At 49.2% G+C, this 21,466-nt stretch overlaps 1 protein-coding gene across 1 annotated transcript in view; it reads left to right on the plus strand.

Annotated features, from left to right (window-relative positions):
• Positions 1-21,032: 21,032 nt before the first annotated feature.
• The window catches only part of LOC128937686 (hydrocephalus-inducing protein-like), a 40,951-nt gene continuing 40,517 nt past the window's right edge, over positions 21,033-21,466 (plus strand). The window contains exon 1 of the mRNA XM_054277472.1: positions 21,033-21,144. Coding sequence (XP_054133447.1) covers positions 21,033-21,144 — 112 coding nt within the window. The remainder of the gene's footprint in view (positions 21,145-21,466) is intronic.

Below are 21,466 nucleotides of genomic sequence, written 5' to 3' on the forward strand. Positions count from 1 at the left end.
ATCACAGAGATGGCTGTGTGACATCAGAGGGACGGTGTGACATCACAGATTGCTGTGTGACATCACAGGGGCTGTGTGACATCACGGGGCTGTGTGACATCACATGGGCAGTGTGACATCACAGGGGCAGTGTGAGGTCTCTGGGGAGGTCACTCTGCCCCGGTCCCCCTCACAGCTCCCCCCAGAGCAGTCCAACCCTGCTCATGCACAGCAGGGTCCCCTGTCCCCCCAGGTTCCCCCGCCCCCGGCCCCGCAGCCTCCCCCAGAGGATGTTCCATGAGATCGACCCCAGAGCCTGACACGGGGATGGAGGGCCGGGGCCCTGGGGGTGGGACAGGGGGACAGGGACCCCCCGGCAGCATCCCTGTGTCGCCTAGGGCCAGAGCCTGGGCCAGGGCTCCTTCACCCTGCTATAGATAAATATCATAATATTGGCTTTTTGCAAATATTAAAATGAATTTAATATGTGTTATGTTACAATAGCTTTGTTGTAAAGATATAATTTTTATTTCTGTTTTTAATTAAGCTTAGACATAGTAGTGAAATATCTGATAGAAGTGTGCTTGTGTTAAACTGCCTGCTTGGATGGGATCACATCCAATGCACACAGGATGAGGATGCCTGTACAGATCTGTCAACTATCAGCACTCACTGTCTGAAGGCAGAGTGGACCAAGGCCCAGAAACTGGAGGTGATAAAGAGGAGCCAAAACCACAGCCAAGAAACACACATGCTCTGAAAAGGCAGACCCAAGGAGCGGTCATGTAAAATTGTTCCTGGAATATGTAAAGTAGTTTATGGATATGCATGAGGGTCTATGAATATGCAACAGGCTGATGTAAGGGGAAAGGTATTTCAGAGGGATCCCCGAAGGTAACAGGGTGCTCCTGGCTGAGAGCCGTAATAACCTTTGCTCCATGGCCCTGGTCTCCCACTGTCCTTTATTAAACTTTTTACATTTTCACAGGAGGGTGAACGTGCTTTTCACCAATGGAATCTCAAGGAAACAAGGGTCAGTTGTGAAGCCAAGGCTCTCCTGTGACTAAGTGGGGCCTCATGGGACACAGGTGCAACTGGGACATTGCCAGGTCTGGTAGGAACAAGGCTCCATTATTGCACAGCAAGGCCTCAGGGCGCCCAGGAGAGCGGCGTGACAATGACATCTTGGGGAACCAAGTGTCACCTGCAAACACAACGGGGCCTCATGGAAGCCAGGTGCCATTTGGATATTGCCAGGGCAGGTGGAACTCAGTGTCCACTGTGACACAGTACAGCCTCATGGAACTCAGCAGAGCACTGGGACAGCCTGGAATCTCATGGAGCCAAGGCTCTGCTTTGGCAAAGTGGGGCCCACAGGACACAGGTGCCACCGGGACAATGCCAGCTCTTGTGGAACCCAGTGTCCACTGTGACACAGCAGAACCTCATGGAAACATGGGGACCACTGTGGCACAATGGAATCTCATGGAAGCAAGTGTCAGTTGTGAACGCAGCATGGCCTCACAGAAACCAGGGGCAATGGGGACCGTGCTGTGGCTCATGGGAGCAAGGGGCCATTGTGACACAGCGGGGCCTCTTGGAACCCAGCAGAACATTGTGGGTCCATGGATCCTCATAGAAGCATGGCCCCATTGTGACAAAGGGCAGTGTCACAATGGTCTCCTGGGTTCCATGAGTCCTCACTGTGTTTAGAATTGGCACTTGCTTCCCCAAGATTCCATGGCATCCCTCTGCTCTCCTGTGATTTGAGGCTGTGCTGTGTCACAATGGACACTTGTTTACACCAAGGCTGGAGATGTCCCAGTGGCACTGGGCTTCCATGAGGCCATGCTTTGTCACAATGGGGCCTTGGTTCCATGAGATTCCAATGTCCCACAATGGTCTCCTGGGTTCCACAAGGCCTGCCTTTGTCACAGTGCAACCTTGCTTGCACGAGCCTTGGCAATGTCCCAGTGGCACAGGGGTTCCATGAGACCCTGCTGTGTCACAATGGGCCCTTGGTTCCATCAGGTTCCATTGTGTCACAGTGCTCTCCCAGGTCCCATGAGGCCTTGTTCTCAGTGGTGTCTTGTTCCTACTAGGCCTGACAATGTCCCTGTGGCACCTATGTCCCATGAGGTCCCACTTGATCAAAGCAGAGCCTTGCTCCCATGAGATTCCACTGTGTCACAATGTTCTACTTGGTTTCATGAGAACCTGATGTGTTGACAATTGATCCTTGGATCCTAGAGATTCCACTGCATCATGGCAGTGTCCTTGGTTCCATAAGGCCCAGCTTTGTCACAGCTGGACCTTGGTTCCATGAGATTCCATTGTATCACATGGTGTCCTTGGTTCCATGAGGCCCTGCTGGGTCACAGTGGAGCCTTTGTGCCATTCGTTTCCACAGTGCCACAATAGTCTCCAGCATTCCATGAGGCAATGCAGCAAAAGAGTGGACCCTTGGTTCCATGAGTTTCCATTTCATCACAATGATCTCCAGAACGCCATGAGGCCACGCAGCAAAAGAGTGGACCCTTGAATCCATGAGTTTCCATTCCATCACAATGGTCTCTTGCGTTCCATGAGGCCATGCAGCAAAAGAGTGAACCCTTGAATCCATGAGTTTTCATTCCATCAGGATGATCTCTTGCATTCCATGAGGCCATACTGTAAAATGGTGGACCCTTGGTTCCATGAGTTTCCATTCCATCAGGATGATCTCTTGCATTCCATGAGGCCCTGCTGTGTCACTAAGGGGCCTTTGTTCCATGTGTTCCCATTGGGACACAATGGTCTCCAGCGCTCCATGAGGCTGAGCCATGAAACTCTGGGCACTTGGTTCCATGAGATTCCACCATGGTGTCACCATGGCCTCCTGGGTCCTGTCACAGTTCATACTTGGTTCCATGAGATTCCACGGTGTCACCCACTCGATCTCCTTTATTCTTCAGTTCCGTTTTAAAAGTCACAATTACAACACTTCATTAGCATGCTCACATTTGCATAAAGCTGTGTCACAGTTTTACAACCCTGTGTGGCTTTAGCACCTGCGTCAGTTCCTCCTCTGGTGCTCGTTAGTCTTCTGGTGGTCTTTGGATGAAGGCTTCTATCGTCCTTCTCACATTGGAACTTTTTACCTGGATCATCAGCCCATGCCTGGTGCTCCTTGTTCTTCAGTCTAACCTGGTTTGAGCTGATTTTGCCCTTTGCAAGTTCTGTTCAAACTTGCTCTCTTGCTCTTGGTGCGTTTGTTGTGTCACTTGCTCTGCTCTCTCGCTTTCTCTGCTGTCTCGCTGGCTTTGCCTGCATGTGAAAAATACATGTATTTTATGATTGGCTTTTCGCAAATATTCAAATGAATATTATATGTGTTGTGTTAGAAAGTAATGCTGTATTAATTCTCTTAAGTACTGTGTTAAATATAGTTTTAGGTTATAAAAAATGGTAAAATAGAAACTATGCTATGTAGGATTCTTTTTTTAAAGAAAGGACTCACAGTGAGATAGCAGCCACAGGACACCTAAATCGTTCTGAGAAAAAGAATTTGTTGCTCTCTTATAACAAGAAATGAACTTCTTCCCGCCTCGAAGGCGCTGTTAGGATTCAGAGGAAGAAGGTGGCACTGACCAGACAGAATCCTGTGTTTGAATGGAATTTATGCATCATGGATGAAGTGTATGAATATGCAACAGGCTGTTGTTTTTAATGGTTAATCCTCTGTTACTGGGTGTCCTTTTTCGGGCTCGTGCTGCCCAGAGAAATGCACTCGGACGTCCGTAACTCTTTGTCTCTATTCTCTCATACTGTCCTAATTCAAATTGTCCAAATTGTTATTACTCTAATTGTATTGCTATTTTTTATAACCATTTTATTACTATTAAACTTCTAAAGTTTTAAAAATAAGTGATTGGTGTTTTTCACACTTATTAACATCCCCCTCCATAAATGAGGGATCATCCCTGTCTGCCTGAGACCCAGAGCTCGGCTCTCCCTGCCCTGCAGCCACTGTTATAGATACATATTATGATAGTGGCTTTTCACAAATGTAAAAATGGATTTTATATCTGTGGTGTTGAAATAACTTTGCTGTATAGTTTCTGTTTCTGTTGTTAATTAATGTTAGACATAGTAGCGAAATAGCTGATATAATTATGCTTGTGCTAAAATGCCTGCTTTGGTTGGGATAACATCCAATTGAGAGGAACAGCAGATTTGTCTTTACAAACCAGCTGTGGGTCTGCTGGTAGATAAAACTAGCACTGAGAGATAAAAGAAACAATGGGAAGGATTCCATTGATTAAGGGAAAAAAATAGTTTCCTTTATAAATAACAAAAAAATTTAAGTTTGCTGATAAAGGAAATTGGACATTGAAAGATGAAAGAAACAATGGGGGAAACCCCTAAATTCCGTAAGAATTAAAAATTAATAGGGAGGGTTATACATTAGAGGGAAATCTTTTATATCAGATGTTTTGGGAAGTCTGTACCTCTCAAGTACCTCAGCCAATGGGGAAAGAGAGAAGGGAAATACAGCTGGGAAACTGGGATAAAAAGGAGACTGTGTCCTCCAAAATTTTGAGAGACCCCAGGGGAATGCCCCATGGCCTCTCCCTTTATTTGAATAAGTAAAAGGACTCCTCTGTCTGCTTTCTGGACATAAAGCTCTGATGTTTGTGGATTCATTTTCCTAACACAATGAACACAGGATGAGGACACCTGTACAGATCTGCCAACTGTCAGCAACCACTGTCTGAAGGCAGTGTGGTCTGGACCCAAAACTGAAGATGATGATAAAAAATGGACTAAAACCATAAGCGAGGAATACTCATGCTCTAAAAAGGCAGATCCAAGGACAAGATAGGCTAAGGAGTTCTGGGAACATGTAAACTGGTTAGGGGAAATGTTTACTATGCATGAGGGTCTATGAATATGCAAAAGGTTGGTGTAAGAGAAAAGGTATTTAAGGGGTATTCCCAGCTGAGTGCCAAGATGCACTTGGCTGTAATAACCTTTGCTCTATGTTCCTTGTTTCCTATTGTCCTTTTTTAAATTTTCACAGGAGACTGAATGTGTTTTTCACACCCCACACCCCCTGCCTGCTGATACATCTTGCCAGCCCAGCCTGGTGCTCCCCAAGCCCTGCTGGGGCAACGGGATCAGCTACCCCTGTGGCTTTGCGCAGCAAAGCCTCTGTCAGTGCTGTAGTTTTTGTTGTTCTTTGTTTGCTTTATTATACACACCAGTAAATAACTGTTATTCCTATTCCCATCTCTTTGCCTGAGAGCCCCTTAATTTCATGATTCTAATAAGTCAGAGGGACAGGGTTTACATTTTCCATTCCAAGGAGGGCTCCTGCCTTCCTTAGCAGACACCTGTCTTTCAAACCATGATAAGGTAAAAAATCAGCTCTTCCCAAGGGGTTTCCAATATGGAGCTGAGACCCAATGGATGTTCCTGCCCCAGCGTTGAGTCAGGTGCCTACTGGGATCCAGGATGACGTGGAGACCACCAGTCAGGCATCTTCCCAACTTGTCTTCCACAAGGTTCTGCTGCCATGGGGATTTGTCCTCCCTGGTCTCCATCCTCAGCTCCTGGTCTGGGGGAGGAAGGGCAACAAGAGGATGGGATTTGCCTCCATGCCAGAGGGAAGGACATCCTCCCAATGTGTCCCCGGCAGGATGGCATCAGCAGCAGGATTGTCCTGCAGCCAGGGGCCGTGGTGGGCTGGGAGATGGAGCAGGAGAGAGTGGGAAAGGGGCACTGACTTCCTCCTCAGGGGACACATTGGGAGGATGTCCTTCTGTCGTGGTTGGACTGGAAATGGGATATCTGGGATATGTTGTTTTGCTGTGGTTACCAATGGGTGGTCGGATTTTTAAGATGAGCACCTGGTTTGACCAGTGGGGCATTTGGATCCGCCTCTTGAGACTACAAACCCAAGGGGTTAAAAGCAGGGCTCTTGTCTTTCAGAGCCTCTTGGGATTTCCGGCGCGAAGGAGTCTCTCCCCCGGCCCAGTTGCTGGCTGGGCTGGGGGAGGGGAAAGCCACGTGGCCCATCTACGGTAGGCCCAGCCCGGATTCGGAGGAAGGGTGGCGGAGCATTGAGTGACCTGTTTATTCCCCCCCCCCCCACCTTTTTGGAGACGGAGAGAATGCAGCCCGTGTGTGAACTGTTTACCTTGAAACTTGATATCATGTGCCGGCAGTACGGCTGGAGGAGAAGGGGGGGGGCGGGCAGCGGGCAGTCCGGCCGCCTGGGAGAGCTTTTAACCCTTGTGAACTTCACGGAACATTACCTTTCCTAGGAAGGGGATAAGAGTGGAAGACGAAGGAAGAAACAGGCCAGTAAGGGGGGAGTCTGGCAAAGGGAAAGAGAGACGTTGAAGGAATGGAGGAAGATGGAGTGGCAATCTTTGCTGGACTCTTTTTTGTTGTATATTCATAGACTGTCTCCTGGTGATACAGAGGCTGCATTGCAGGGGGAAGCGGAGGCTCGGAGTCAAGAGAGTTTGGTTTTGAGACCCCTCGGCCCCAGGGGGTATAGAAGAAATGGGGGGGACAAAGGTCCCAGAGATGAGACTGTGCTCTGCTTGGAACGAGACGAGGCATCCTTAAAAGGCCCTGAAGGCAGGCCCCTGTCCCATCCCATGCCTGGTGGTGAGAGCACCTTGGCATGGAAAAGAGATGTCACAAGATAGCAAGACTCCGGGCGGTTGCTGATTGTGACAAGAAGTCCGTGGCACAAGGAAGGATTCCGTCTATCCCTTATGAGCTGAAGATTTGATTTTTCTAAAGGGTGGTGCCAGACCGAGTGTGGATAATTTTGAGAAATGTAAATGTACTGGGAATTTGGTGGGAGGAGGATAAGGAAGTGGTTCTGTGTAGTTTTCATTTTCCTTGTGGTTTTTTTTTCCTTTTTCTTTTGTAGTTTAGTTTTCATAGTTTAGTTAATAAAGTTTTTTTCCTTTTTTCCTTAAGCAGGAGCCTGCTTTGCTCATTCCCGGGTATCACCTCACAGCAGATGCCAGGGAGGGAGGTGTATTTTCATGGGGGGCACTGGCATTGTGCCAGTGTCAAACCATTACACCTTCCCTCTGGCATGGAAGCAAATCCCATCCTCTGCTTGTCCTTCCTTCCCCAGAGCATGAGCTGAGCATGGAGAGCAGGGAGGACAAATCCCCGTGGCAGAACCTGGTGGCAGAGACCGTTTTGAGTGACTCCACAGTGCAGGAATCTGATGGGGAGGAAAATCCCCACATATCTCCCAGGAGTAGAGGCTGCAAACCCAGCCCAGGGTGCTCTGAGGAGGAAAGAGCCAGCCTGAGCCAGGAAGGTGGACAGAGCTTCAGCCAGAGCTCAGGGCTGGTGCTCCATGAGCAGCTCGATGATGGGGAGAAGCCCCAAAAGTGCTTGGAGTGTGGGAAGGGATTCAGCTGGAGGTCCTGCCTGCTCTGCCACCAGATGATCCACACTGGGGAGAAGCCCTACGAGTGTCCTGAGTGGGGGAAGGGCTTCAGAGACAGCCCCCAGCTCAACATCCACCATTGCATCCACACCGGGGAGCAGCCCTACGAGTGTTGGGAATGTGGCCAGAACTTCCTCCAGAGCTCCCACCTGACTTCCCACCAGAAGATCCACTCAGGGGAGAGGCCCAATGAGTGTTCCGAGTGTGGGAAATAATTTCCAACCAGCTCCCTTCTCCTCACTCACCAGTGGAATCACACTGAGGAGAGGCCCTTCTGCTGCCCCGACTGCAGGAAGGGCTTCAAGCACAATTTCCACCTCACCAGGCACTGGCTCATCCACAGCGGGGAGAGGGCCCATGAGTGCCCGGAGTGTGGGAAGAGGTTCAGCTCAGTCTTGAATCAACACCAGCGGAGGCACCGCTAAGGGAAGCCCTGCAATTGCCCCAGCTGCAGGAGGAGCTTCATGCACTGCTCCAACTTCCTCCCCCATCAGAGAATCCTCATTGCAGAGAGCCCTGGTGACCCACATTCCTAATAATCCAAGATGGAAAAGGCCTGCTGATCCCCATTTCCAATAATCCAAGTTGGAAAAGGCATGCTGATCCACATTCCCAAATAATCCAAGTTGGGAAGACGCCTGGCTGGTGGTCTCCACGTCATCCTGGATCCCAGTAGGCACCTGACTCAACGCTGGGGCAGGAACATCCATTGGGTCTCAGCTCCATATTGGAAACCCCTTGGGAAGAGCTGATTTTTTACCTTATCATGGTTTGAAAGACAGGTGTCTGCTAAGGAAGGCAGGAGCCCTCCTTGGAATGGAAAATGTAAACCCTGTCCCTCTGAATTATTAGAATCATGAAATTAAGGGGCTCTCAGGCAAAGAGATGGGAATAGGAATAACAGTTATTTACTGGTGTGTATAATAAAGCAAACAAAGAACAACAAAAACTACAGCACTGACAGAGGCTTTGCTGCGCAAAGCCACAGGGGTAGCCGATCCCGTTGCCCCAGCAGGGCTTGGGGAGCACCAGGCTGGGCTGGCAAGATGTATCAGCAGGCAGGGGGTGTGGGGTGTGAAAAACACATTCAGTCTCCTGTGAAAACTTAAAAAAGGACAATAGGAAACAAGGAACATAGAGCAAAGGTTATTACAGCCAAGTGCATCTTGGCACTCAGCTGGGAATACCCCTTAAATACCTTTTCTCTTACACCAACCTTTTGCATATTCATAGACCCTCATGCATAGTAAACATTTCCCCTAACCAGTTTACATGTTCCCAGAACTCCTTAGCCTATCTTGTCCTTGGATCTGCCTTTTTAGAGCATGAGTATTCCTCGCTTATGGTTTTAGTCCATTTTTTATCATCATCTTCAGTTTTGGGTCCAGACCACACTGCCTTCAGACAGTGGTTGCTGACAGTTGGCAGATCTGTACAGGTGTCCTCATCCTGTGTTCATTGTGTTAGGAAAATGAATCCACAAACATCAGAGCTTTATGTCCAGAAAGCAGACAGAGGAGTCCTTTTACTTATTCAAATAAAGGGAGAGGCCATGGGGCATTCCCCTGGGGTCTCTCAAAATTTTGGAGGACACAGTCTCCTTTTTATCCCAGTTTCCCAGCTGTATTTCCCTTCTCTCTTTCCCCATTGGCTGAGGTACTTGAGAGGTACAGACTTCCCAAAACATCTGATATAAAAGATTTCCCTCTAATGTATAACCCTCCCTATTAATTTTTAATTCTTACGGAATTTAGGGGTTTCCCCCATTGTTTCTTTCATCTTTCAATGTCCAATTTCCTTTATCAGCAAACTTAAATTTTTTTGTTATTTATAAAGGAAACTATTTTTTTCCCTTAATCAATGGAATCCTTCCCATTGTTTCTTTTATCTCTCAGTGCTAGTTTTATCTACCAGCAGACCCACAGCTGGTTTGTAAAGACAAATCTGCTGTTCCTCTCAATTGGATGTTATCCCAACCAAAGCAGGCATTTTAGCACAAGCATAATTATATCGGCTATTTCACTACTATGTCTAACCTTAATTAACAACAGAAATAGAAAAGATATAGCAAAGTTATTTCAACACCACAAATATAAAATCCATTTTTACATTTGTGAAAAGCCACTATTATAATATGTATCTATAACAGTGGCTGCAGGGCAGGGAGAGCCGAGCTCAGGGTCCCAGGCAGAGGGGGAAGGGTACCCCTCTCAGTGAGGTGGGTGTTAATAAGTGTGAAAAACGCCAATCACTTGTTTTTAAATTTTAGAAATTTAATAGTAATAAAATGGTTATAAAAATAGTAACACAATTAGAGTAATAACAATTTGGACAATTTGAATTAGGACAATATGAGACAATAGAGACAAAGAGTTACGGATGTCTGGGTAAATTTTCTGGTAGCACGAACCCAAAGAAGGACACCCGTTAACAAAGGATTAACCATTAAAAACAACAGCCTCTTACATATTCATACACTTCATACATGATGCATAAATTGCATTCAAACACAGGATTCTGTCTGGTCAGTGTCAGCTTCTTCCTCTGAATCCTAAAAGCACCTTCGAGGCAGGACGAAGGTAGTTTTTTCTGACAAGCTGGCAATAAATCAATAAATTCTTTTTCTCTGAAAGATTTAGGTGTCCTTTGGCTGCTATCTCATTTCAAGTCCTTTCTTTAAAAAAGGAATCCTACATAGCATAGTTTCTATTTTAACATTTTTTATAACCTAAAACTATATTTAACAAAGTACTTAAGAGAATTAATACAGCATTACTTTCTAACACAACACATATAATATTCATTTGTATATTTGCGAAAAGCCAATCATAAAATACATGCATTTTACACAAAAACGTCCCAGTGCAGTCTCACAAGCAGAGGCTCACCCTGATTTGCAGAAAAAACTCACAATTTGTAGAAGCTGTAAAGCCAGTATGATTGATTTCAGTACTGCCCTAAGGACATGGGCACCCCCAAAAATTACCAAGGCTATTTTACCTCTTAACTTGTTGCATATGCATATGAGAGGAATGTGGGATTTGTCTTTACAAACCAGCTGTGGGTCTGCTGCTAGATAAAACCAGCACTGAGAGATAAAAGAAACAATGGGAAGGATTCCAATCATTGATGAATGGAAAAAGATATTTGCTTTTACAAATAAACTCTAGGTTTGCTGATAAATGAAACTGGACATTGAAAGATGAAAGAAACAATCGGGGAAACCCCTAAATTCCAGAAGATTTAAAAATTAAAAGGGGGGGTGATACTTTAGAGGGAAATCTTTGGCATCAGGCATTTTGGGAAGTCTGTATACCTCTCAAGTACCTCAGAAATGGTGAAAGAGAGAAGGGAAATTGGGATAAAAAGGAGGCTGCATCCTCCAAAATTTTGAGAGACCCCAGGGGAATGCCCCATGGCCTCTCCCTTTATTTGAATAAGTAAAAGGACTCCTCTGTCTCCTTTCTGGACATAAACCTCTGATGTTTGTGGATTCATTTTCCTGGCACACATGTATTAAACTGTCTTATAAATTCTATGAGCCTGCCAGTTGTTTAGTCATGTAGTTGTAACCCAGATTCAGTTTTTCCATCTGCTTCAGCCCCAGGGTTGGTGCGGAGGCCCACTCTCCTTATCTCTCTTCAGCTTGGGTGTTTGCATTCCTTTCTAGGTAGCCTTGAATCTCCTTTGTTTCCTCTGCAGGCTTGTTTGGGAGCGCACAAGTTAACAGACTACAGGAGATTAAACAGCAGACTTCAGCTAAACCTAAAATTGCTTTCTACCCCGACTTAAATTTCTAACCCACAGCTGGAGAAGCAGCTCTGGGCTGGGCTCAGGAGAAACTCCCAGATAAGAGAAGTGCAGCAAGATGCCCTCCTCCCTAAGCTTGATCACATCTTTTGTTTTCTTAAGTATCCAGTTGTTAGTGTTTCCTAGCAATTCTCTAAGTAAAAAGGAACAAAAGGAACCACCAACATACCTTTGCACCCTAAAAATTCTGCTCTGTCTAATCATTTCTTCTGGTGGCATCGAGCATAGCTGGATGATCCTTGCAGGTCTTTTCCAACTTAAATAATTTCCATCTTTATCCCATCAAAACACCCAGAACTCAGGTAAAAATAAAGAAATTAAACTAAGAGATCTAAAGCTGCACCACTTCACTGGGATTTGGAAGTGAATTGGGGGTTCAGAGGAATATCCAGGAGGATGTGGGTGTTGTAGGGCCATGGAGCCAGGCAGATGGGGCCACAATCTCGTAGCTGTGCTGCCAGAGTTTGTCCCCCTGAGCCCATCTGCTCTCCAGGAATTCTGGTTTTGTCCCAGTCCCTGGCCTGGGTCTCCCCGTTTGGGGTGTCCCCCCAGAGTGCCCAAATCTCTGCTGAAGTGCCTGGGCTGCCCCTGGCTGGGGCTGTCCCTGCCCACCAACCTCTTCTGGTCAGTGCCATGCGGGGGTGGGAGGGGGTTTGGGGGGGTCCTGGGGAAACGGGGAGAGGCTTCTGTGGCTCTTGGGGTGTTTGTGGTGCTGGGAGGGGGTTTGGGGGGCTTTTGGGGAACACTGTGAGGGGGGTTTGAGGTCCTGGCCGGGCTGTGTGGCTTGGAGAGAATTTGGGTGGATTTTGGGGGAGATGGGAAGGGGCTTTGGTGGCTCTTAGGGCCATTTACATTGCAGGGAGTGTCATGGACATATTTCCTAAAAAATCCATTCACTAGGATTTTTCTCCTGAGGAGCTGAAAAGCCTCAGAAAAGAAATATAAACAATAACCATCTGATGGCTGTGGAATGTGATCTGGAGATGGTTTACCAACAGGTGCATCTTTGATTGGTCTCACGTGGTTGTTTATAATTAATGACCAATCATAGGTCCAGCTGTGTCAGGACTCTGAGCAGTCACAAGATTTTATTACTTTCTTTGCTAGCCTTCTGATGTCTCCTTTCTCTTTCTTTGGTGTAGTTTTAATATATCATTTTCTTATCCTATATATCATAAAATAATAAATCAGCCTTCTGAAACATGGAGTCAAGTTTCTCATCTCTTCCCTTGTCCTGGGGACTCTGAAACACCACCACAGAGGGAGAGCGTTGAAGGAGTCCTGGCCAGGAGCTGTGGGGTGGTTTGAGGGGTCTGGGAGGGGTTTTAGGGCAGATGTGACCCCCCCAAAGCAACCACCAGACCCCACCCCTCAAGATTCTGCCAGGGCACTGTGGCTACATGTTGGGGTTCATCCTCCTGGTGCTGCAGCAGAAGGTGAGGGGGGGTCCCCAGGGGCTGTGTGTGTCCCCCCCATGCCGGTGTTACCCCTTTGTCCCTCCCCACAGGGCTCTTGCCCCAGCTCCTGCTCCCCAGAGGGAATTTGGGGAGGGGACAGAGGGGTGCACAGCCCCCATCAGGGGATGACCCCAGCCCAGCCCCTTTGTTCAGCACCAGGCTGGGCTCAGGGCTGATGGGAAGGAGATCCTGCAGCTGGGACAGTGTCACTTTGATGTTTTCTGAAAAATCCCATTGCCAGTGTGAAAAATGCCAATCAATTGTTTTTAAAATTTAACAAGTTGAATAGTAATAAAATGGTTATAAAAATAGTAATATAATTAGAGTGATAACAATTTGGACAATTTGAATTAGGACAATATGAGACAATAGAGACAAAGAGTTACGGATGTCCGGGTACCTTTTTCTGGGCAGCATGAGCCTGAAAGAGGACCCATGTTAACAAAGGATTGACCATTAAAAGCAATAGCCTGTTGCATATTCATACACCTCATCCATGATGCATAAATTCCATTCAAATTCAGGATTCTGTCTGGTAATTTTCACCATCTTCCTCTGAATCCTAACAGCGCCTTCGAGGCGGGAAGAAGTTCATTTCTTTTCATAAGAGAGCAACAAATTCTTTTTCTCAGAACGATTTAGGTGTCCTGTGGCTGCTATCTCACTGTGAGTCCTTTCTTTAAAAAAAGTATCTTACATAGCATAGTTTCTATTTTAACATTTTTTATAACCTAAAACTATATTTAACACAGTACTTAAGAGAATTAATACAGCATTACTTTCTAACACAACACATATAATATTCATTTGAATATTTACGAAAAGCCAATCATAAAATACATGTATTTTTCACATGCAGGCAAAGCCAGCGAGACAGCAGAGAAAGCGAGAGAGCAGAGCAAGTGACACAACAAACGCACCAAGAGCAAGAGAGCAAGTTTGAACAGAACTTGCAAAGGGCAAAACCAGCTCAAACCAGGTTAGACTGAAGAACAAGGAGCACCAGGCATGGGCTGATGATCCAGGTAAAAAGTTCCAATGTGAGAAGGACGATAGAAGCCTTCATCCAAAGACCACCAGAAGACTGACAAGCACCAGAGCAGGAACTGATGCAGGCGCTGAGACCACACAGGGTTGTAAAACCGGGACACAGCTTTATGCAAATGTGAGTATGCTAATGAAGTGTTGTAATTGTGACTTTTAAAATGGAACTGAAGGATAAAGAAGATCAAGGGGGTGACACCGTGGAATCTCATGGAACCAAGTGTGAATTGTGACAGGACCCAGGAGGCCATGGTGACACCATGGTGGAATCTCATGGAACCAAGTGTGAATTGTTGCAGGACCCAGGAGGCCATGGTGACATCATGGTGGAATCTCATGGAACCAAGTGTGAATTGTTGCAGGACCCAGGAGACCATGGTGACACCATGGTGGAATCTCATGGAACCAAGTGTGAATTGTTGCAGGACCCAGGAGACCATGCTGACACCATGGTGGAATCTCATGGAACCAAGTGCCCAGAGTGTCATGGCTCGGCCTCATGGAGCGCTGGAGACCATTGTGTCCCAATGGGAACACATGGAACAAAGGCCCCTTTATGACACAGCAGGGCCTCATGGAATGCAAGAGATCATCCTGATGGAATGGAAACTCAAGGAACCAAGGGTCCACCATTTTACGGTATGGCCTCATGGAATGCAAGAGATTATTGTGATGGAATGGAAACTCATGGATTCAAGGGTCCACTCTTTTGCTGCATGGCCTCATGGAGTGCTGGAGACCATTGTGGCACCATGGAAATGAATGGCACAAAGGCTCTATTGTGACCCAGCAGGGCCTCATGGAACCAAGGACACCATGTGATACAATGGAATCTCATGGAACCAAGGCTGCAGGACAACCCCACTGCCAATGCCGTCCTGCTGGGGAACCACTGGGGACATCTCCTTCCCCTTCCCTCTGGCACAGAGGCAAACCTCATCCTCTCTTTGTCCTTCCTCCCCCAGACAAGAAGCTGAGGATGGAGACCAGGAAGGACAAATCTCCAGAGCAGAACCTGGTGGAAGAGGCCACTTTGAGCAGCTCCACTGCGCATGAATCCAATGGGGAGGAAAAGTCCCAGAGGTCCCACAGGACGAGTGGCACCAAACCCAGCCCGGGTTGCTCTGAGGAGGAAAGACCCACCCTGGGCCAGGAAGCTGGACAGAGCTTCAGACAGGGCTCGGAGCTGGTGGTGCATGAGCAGCTTCACAATGGGGAGAAGCCCTACAAGTGCTTGGAGTGTGGGAAGAGCTTCAGGCAGAGCAGCACCCTGATCGCCACCAGATGATCCACACCGGGCAATGGCCCTACGAGTGTGGGGAATGTGGGAAGGGCTTAAGGTGCAGCTCTGAGCTTGTTACCCACAAACACATCCACACCGGGGAACGGCCCTATGAGTGTTCTGAGTGTCAGAAGAGGTTTCGGATCAGCTCCCATCTCATCCTGCACCAGCGGATTCATACAGAGGAGAGGCCATTCTGCTGCCCTGACTGTGGGAAGCGCTTCAAGCAAAACTCCTACCTCATCATCCATCAACGTATCCACACCGGGGAGAGGCCCTATGAGTGTCCCCAGTGTGGGAAGAGCTTCACCCGGAGCTCTGCCTTGACCAAACACCAATGGAGGCACCAGTAAGGGAAGCCCTGCAAATGCCCTAACTGCAGGAAGAGCTTTGTGCACAGCTCCAGCTTCAACCCCCATTGGAGAACCCACGTTGGAAAGAACGCTGGTGCTCCACATTCCCTGTGATCCTTACCGGCAAGACTCCTTTCCCTTTTCCTGCCCCTGCCGACGACATGATGTGGGATCAAAGAACGTAAGGGTCTGGCTAATGCCATGTCATTATTTTCACTCCTTTTTCAGGTCAATACTAGAGGCAGGAAATGGACTCTCTCCCCTTGAGAGAAGGGTGTCCTTTCCAGGCAGGAGTGAATATGTGGCTGGAAAGAGACAGTCAGTGGTGTTGTAGTTTTCCCTCTAAATAGTTTTTCTGATCCCTTCTGTTACCAGTGTTGTTGCTGTTCCTGTTTGTTCCTTATCTGGTTGCTGTTCCCAATAAATTGTTCCTATCCCAGGGTGGGATCTTTGCCTTTTGTGCATTCCATGGGAGGCGGGAGGGCAGCGAGCGGCAGCATGGTTTTAGCAGGAGCAGAAAATTGGGGAATCCCATTCCTGAACCCCGGCCCCTGGAAACCGAGCATCCCAGCTGGTCTCAGCCCTGGTGGCCATGGCAACAGCCTTGGGAGCGGGTCCCTGGCTGGGGTTGTGGGAGCCTCTTCCCTCTGGTGCCCAGGGACAGGAGTGGAGGGAACAGCTGCAGCTGAGTCGGGGCAGGCTCAGGTTGGATGTCAGGAAAAGCTTTCTGCCCAGGCTCCCCAGGGAAGGGTCCCAGCTCCAGGACTCTCTGAGCTCCAGCAGCGTTTGGACAGCACTGCCAGGGCCAGGCTGGCATTGTTGGGGTGTCCTCTGCAGGGCCAACAGTTGGACTGGAGGATCCTGATGGGTCCCTCCCAGCTCAGCCAATTCTGTGGTTCTGGGATCCCATGAGCCTGGGGATGGGACTGCCAATGGTTGCCATGGCAACGAGCTCTGGCTGTAGGCCTGCGCTGGCTTCCATGGCAACCACCCCTGGCATGGGGTCTCCATGGAACTGCCAGGGGACTGACCATAGCAACAGGGGGCTGGTGATGGTTGTCATGGAAACTGACCATAGCAACAGGCAGCTGGTGGTGGTTGCCATGGAAACTGTCCAGAGCAATGGGTTCTGGACAGCTAAGGAACTGAGTTGCTGCAGGCACTCAGAGGGATTCCATGGGAGGCGCCCTGATTTTTTAAGATTTTCTAAGATATTGACGTTCTTGTAGCGAACTTTCTCACAAACTTGCTGTAAATAACTCATTGTTTTGCATTCCTTTATGGAGGAGGAGAAAGTTGATGGACTCTTGGTTTGTCCACTGTCATTGGAGAGGTGGCAATCCACTGTCACTCTTGGGAAACTATAAATGTTGGAGTCAGAAAATAAACTTTCCTTTTTTTTTCACCATGAGAAGAGCGGTGTGCACTTGTGTTTTTTTGTGTCCTATAGCAACACATGGAGACATTCCAAGGGTCTCCAGGCCGTTCAAGAGCTGCAATGTCACACACAGAGACAGGGGCTCCATGGAGACCTCCCAGGGTTTTCTGGGGGTCGTAAAGAGCCCTGTGGTCAGAGGCAGTCACAGCCATTCCATGGTGACATCCCAGGGGACCTTGGGCTGAAAAGGCACCGATCTGTCACAGGCACTCACGGGGGCTCCACGGTGACACCCCAGGAGTCCCCAGGCTGCCAAAGAGTCAGGATGTCCCAGACACTCACAGGGGTTCCTGTCATGGGCAGAGTGGGAGCTTCAGGCAAAAGCTTTGTTTCTTCCTTGGAGAAACTCCTGCTGAGTCATGGGATGGAGAAATGGCACACAGCAGCCACCATAGAACCCATAAAACCTTCCAGAACCCCTAGACTTCTTTACTTCCATCTCAGAGAGGAGAAGGGGCGCCAGACATTGACAAAGGTGCAAAAGATTGGACAGGGGGAATTGAACTTGTCCCACAGGATTAATGATGGTATACCAGACAGATTTCTAGAAATACAGCTCTGATTGATTCTGATCATGATTAGACAGAAAGATCTTGATCAGAGTTATTTCCTCCACAGCATAGGAGATCTAACAATTAGAATATTCTGCTCTAGGCAGCAATTTTGAAGTCAACAGGGCCTTGCTGGAGTTGTTGGAGCACACTGCAGGCAGAGCCTCCTGCTCCAGCAGGACCTGCCTTTCCTGTGCCATGAGCAGGGCAGGTCCCACTGCAGGAAAAGTCCCAGGCCAGCCCCAGCACAGGGAAGGGCTCGGGCACAAGGGCAGAGCGCCGTGCTGGGAGCTGTGCCAGGGAGAGCCTGAGGCACCAAAGGCACCTTGGCAGCAGCAGCTGCTTGCAGGCCATGGCCAGAAGCCTCCCTTGGCAGCCTAGCCTGGTGGCCACCACTGCAGAGCTGCTGCTGCAGGGCTCATTCCTGGCTGGGCTCTGAAAAGCCACTTCTGCTCCAGGAGCCTGAATGGGAAGCCATTGGCCCCAGCACCTTGGGGACAAGATATTAATGACAAAACTCTTCATGCCAGCAGAGCCAAGGCAGGGGCAGAGGAAAGGGGAAAGCCAGGCCCAGGGCACAGGGCTGCCATGGTGATGGCTGTGAGGCCACTGCCCCTGCAGCAGCCTGGCTGCCCTCAGCAGACATTCTGGCCAGAAGCCTTGTGAGGGCACCCAGCACAGCAGAGAACACACACTACGGGAATTCTGTTCTTGGGGTGGGGAGGGTTTCACTGGGTCAGGCTGCACAAAGCTCCTGTTCTTGGACAATCCCTGGGATAGGGCATCCAATTCTCTAGAAAAACAGCTGCAGTTTCATGCCACTTTCATAACTGTAGAATATTTCTTCCTTCTAACAAATGTAAATCCACCCTCATTCAGTTTAAAGATATTGACCCTTTTTCTGTCATGGCAAGATTTGGGAGAAAATAACTTTGACCACAATTTTTCCATTTTCACAGACCTTATTTTTTTCCAAAAATCTCCCAGGATGGGGTTTTGGAGGCCTCATCACAAAACCAGCAGGGGGAGTCTGCAGGCTCTGGGCTCAGTGGTGTGGAAACTGAGGACAGAACAGAAGTAGCCTGGGAGGGATGGAAGGGTGGTTTCAGAGGGGCAGGAGCTTTTCTTCATAGTGGGAATGAGCCTGAAGAAGACATAATAGCACCAAGAGCAGCTGGGGAGGTGCAGAGGGCACACCAGCAGAAAGGAATTTCCCTACCAGGGCAGGGCTGTAGTGCAACACGTCCCCAGCAGTAGCCTGGAGCAGCCCAAGGCTCTGTGTGGGCAGGCAGAGGCAGGCAGGAGGCAGAGCTGTCAGCAAAGGAAGGGCTCAGCCAGGTGGGGCAGCTGGGGGATGCTGACAGCCTGCAGGGACAGAGGTGCAGGGCAGGGACAGCCTGGGCTGTACAGGGATGGGCAGCAGCTGCAAGACAGCCCTGACAGAGCCAACTTGGGCAGCACTTTGGCCATGGCTGCTAGCCCTGGGCCTGAGGCCATGTGAGAGTCTGTCCAAAATATCCTTCATTTTTGCCTCACGGTTGCCATGAAGAGAGACCTCCGAAAAATTAAAAACTGCTGAACCAGTGGGGGGGGGAGGGAAAATCATGTGCCTCTTAGCTCACTGTTTCCAGAGGTGTTGTTTGCTATATGCGACACTGAACTCGAAGGAGCACCCTGCCGTTTTTCCTGAACAAAAGGAATTTTTGTCCTGGAATTTCTCCCCGCCTCCTGGCCTGGCTGGTTTGAGCTTTAGCGTGGTCCCTTGTGGGGACCAAAATCCGACAGTCCCTCCTCCAAGAAAAGACCCCTCTAGCCTGTTCTCAACCATCGTGATAGACAAGTAGAGATGTAAGCCTTTTCATCAAGGACCCGAGATATGAAACCCCTGTGTGAGAAGGCCCCCTCTCACCTTCTTCCAGGAACTGCGACTGAAACCCTCCCAACTCGGGGGAGGTGTGCAGAGGGCAGGGAGGAAAGCTGCCCAGAGCAAGCACAAGTGCAGGCACTGGGCCATGAAAACAATGGTTCTCGCTTGCTGCCTGGCTCGACTTTGTGTACCCCTGAACAAATACTATTCTTTCCCCCTTGTTTCCTTCTCAAGGCGTGGCGACCTGGTTCTTAGTATGGCACGGTGGCCCTAACCCCAGGGTCACTCGGTCCATATGCCCCTGACACCAACGTGGTGGACAGCAAATGGCGTTTATTGAGGGGTCACAACGGTTTTTATAGCTTGGGTGTGATAGATAGGGACAGGCGTTCGGAAAATCTCACGATGTCATGGAAAGCAGCAGGATTCCTCTCCCCCTAACGTCTAGTGATAAGGGATCACCCAAGAATGTAGACCCCCCCTAACACTAGTAACTTTCCACTCCTTATTAACCAATTACAGTAAGGTAAGACCCCCTGACATAGAGAAAAACCTCCCAGATTATAAAACCCCACGAGACGGGGCAATAAAGGCCTTTGGACTGTCCACCACGTTGGTGTCTGCGTGTGTTCTTGGCCCGAGTGACCCTGGAGAGTTTGGGTCGCCGTGCCGTTTCCTCAGAACCAGGTCGCCTTGCCTTGCATCAGAAGGCAACAACTGGTGCCGAAACTCCGGGAGCCGATCAGCGCCTGGGGAACGGGGATTCGCCTGGAGAGAGGTCAGCGGCTGTGGCTGCAGGTCTGACCACAGTGGGAGGGACGTCTCCGGACCAGTTTGGATCATGGAATCGCTTGCGAAGGTCGTAACAGAAATGCATACACAATGGGGTATACAATGTAAAGTTAGAGATTTAACCCTCGCATTGCCGAGATTGATTAAGCTTGGGGCTATAGAAAGCCCTGTAGATATCCTACATCTGGGGGTGTGGGATAATTGTACTAAAACTCTAGCCAAGGATACCATGTCCTCAGGCTCGGGGAAAGCCCTTAAATTGTGGGGCAGAGTCATCCCGGCTCTGCAAAAAGCTCGACTAGAGCAAGAAACCTGGAAAGCTGTGAGAAGTTGTTTAATAGCAATTCCGCAGTTGGGGGTGGGAGCAGCGACACAGACCACCCCAGAAAGTGATCAGATTGAAGACGGGGATATGCGGGGGCTAGGCGTGTCCCACCTCCCCCCGAGCCCGAGCCCAAAACCCCCAGAACCCCCGGGAGACCCCTCAACCCCCCCGCGAAGCCCGCCAGATCCCAGGCCCCCCTTGGAGCCTCTCGACAAAACCACGGCTCCTCTACCCTTCCCTCCTCTGCCGACTGTTGACCTGACGCAGGAGGCAGAACAACAGGCGCAGTGTTTTTGGGGGGGGCTGGCAGAGGAGGTGCGGGAAACGGCGGGACGGTCAGAAACCGCCTGGACCGATAAAATCTCTCCGCCGCCGTATGGGTTCGAAAATGGCGACGAACCGCGTGGTCAGAGCGGAAGAGAAGAGGGGGAAAACGGCGGAAATACAGTCAGCCTGCTTAACATCCCATGCGCGGGCGAGCGGGGAGGGGGGGCGGTCCCCGCAGTGGAGTGTGAGACCAATCAGAGCGCTCTATTCAAATTAAGCCCGTATAAGGCAAGGACCTCCCCCAGCAGGGGGCCGGGAGACCCCAGGGGGAGGGAACGGTCCACCCCCCGCAGGAGGGGGCAGGGTCGGAGCCCGAGAAAAAGGCAGAGCAACCCGGAAATGCTCGACCAGTCGACTTCCGGCTCAGACTCGGATTCAACCTCTGAGTCCGAGAGGGAATCAGGGAGCTCCGATTCGGATTCTAGCTTTAACAGGGAGACAGCAACGGCACGTAAGGTTATTAATCACAACACTCCCACGTGGGTGAAGGGGTCATCAGAGAAAGACCGAACCCCACTTACAGACTGGCGAAAAATAAAGATAGCCTGCGCCGAGTACGCCCCTTCAGCCAATCTAGTGTTCCCAGTCCGTGTGGGGGGGGCAGGCGAAAACCAAAGAAGGACCTATTCTCCAGTGAATCCAAAAGAGGTACAGGCAATTATTAAAGCGATTGCAGACAAGGGAATTAATTCTGCCATGGTTACCACACCTATTGACGGCAATTTTGGGGGGGATGACATGCTTCCCTTTGACATCAAGCAGACGTGCAGAAT

This window comes from Melozone crissalis, unplaced genomic scaffold (genome assembly GCF_028551555.1).
Source record: "Melozone crissalis strain CALT ecotype California unplaced genomic scaffold, PUWL_Pcris_2 ptg000021l_1, whole genome shotgun sequence".
In the NCBI taxonomy this organism is placed as follows: Eukaryota; Metazoa; Chordata; class Aves; order Passeriformes; family Passerellidae; genus Melozone; species Melozone crissalis.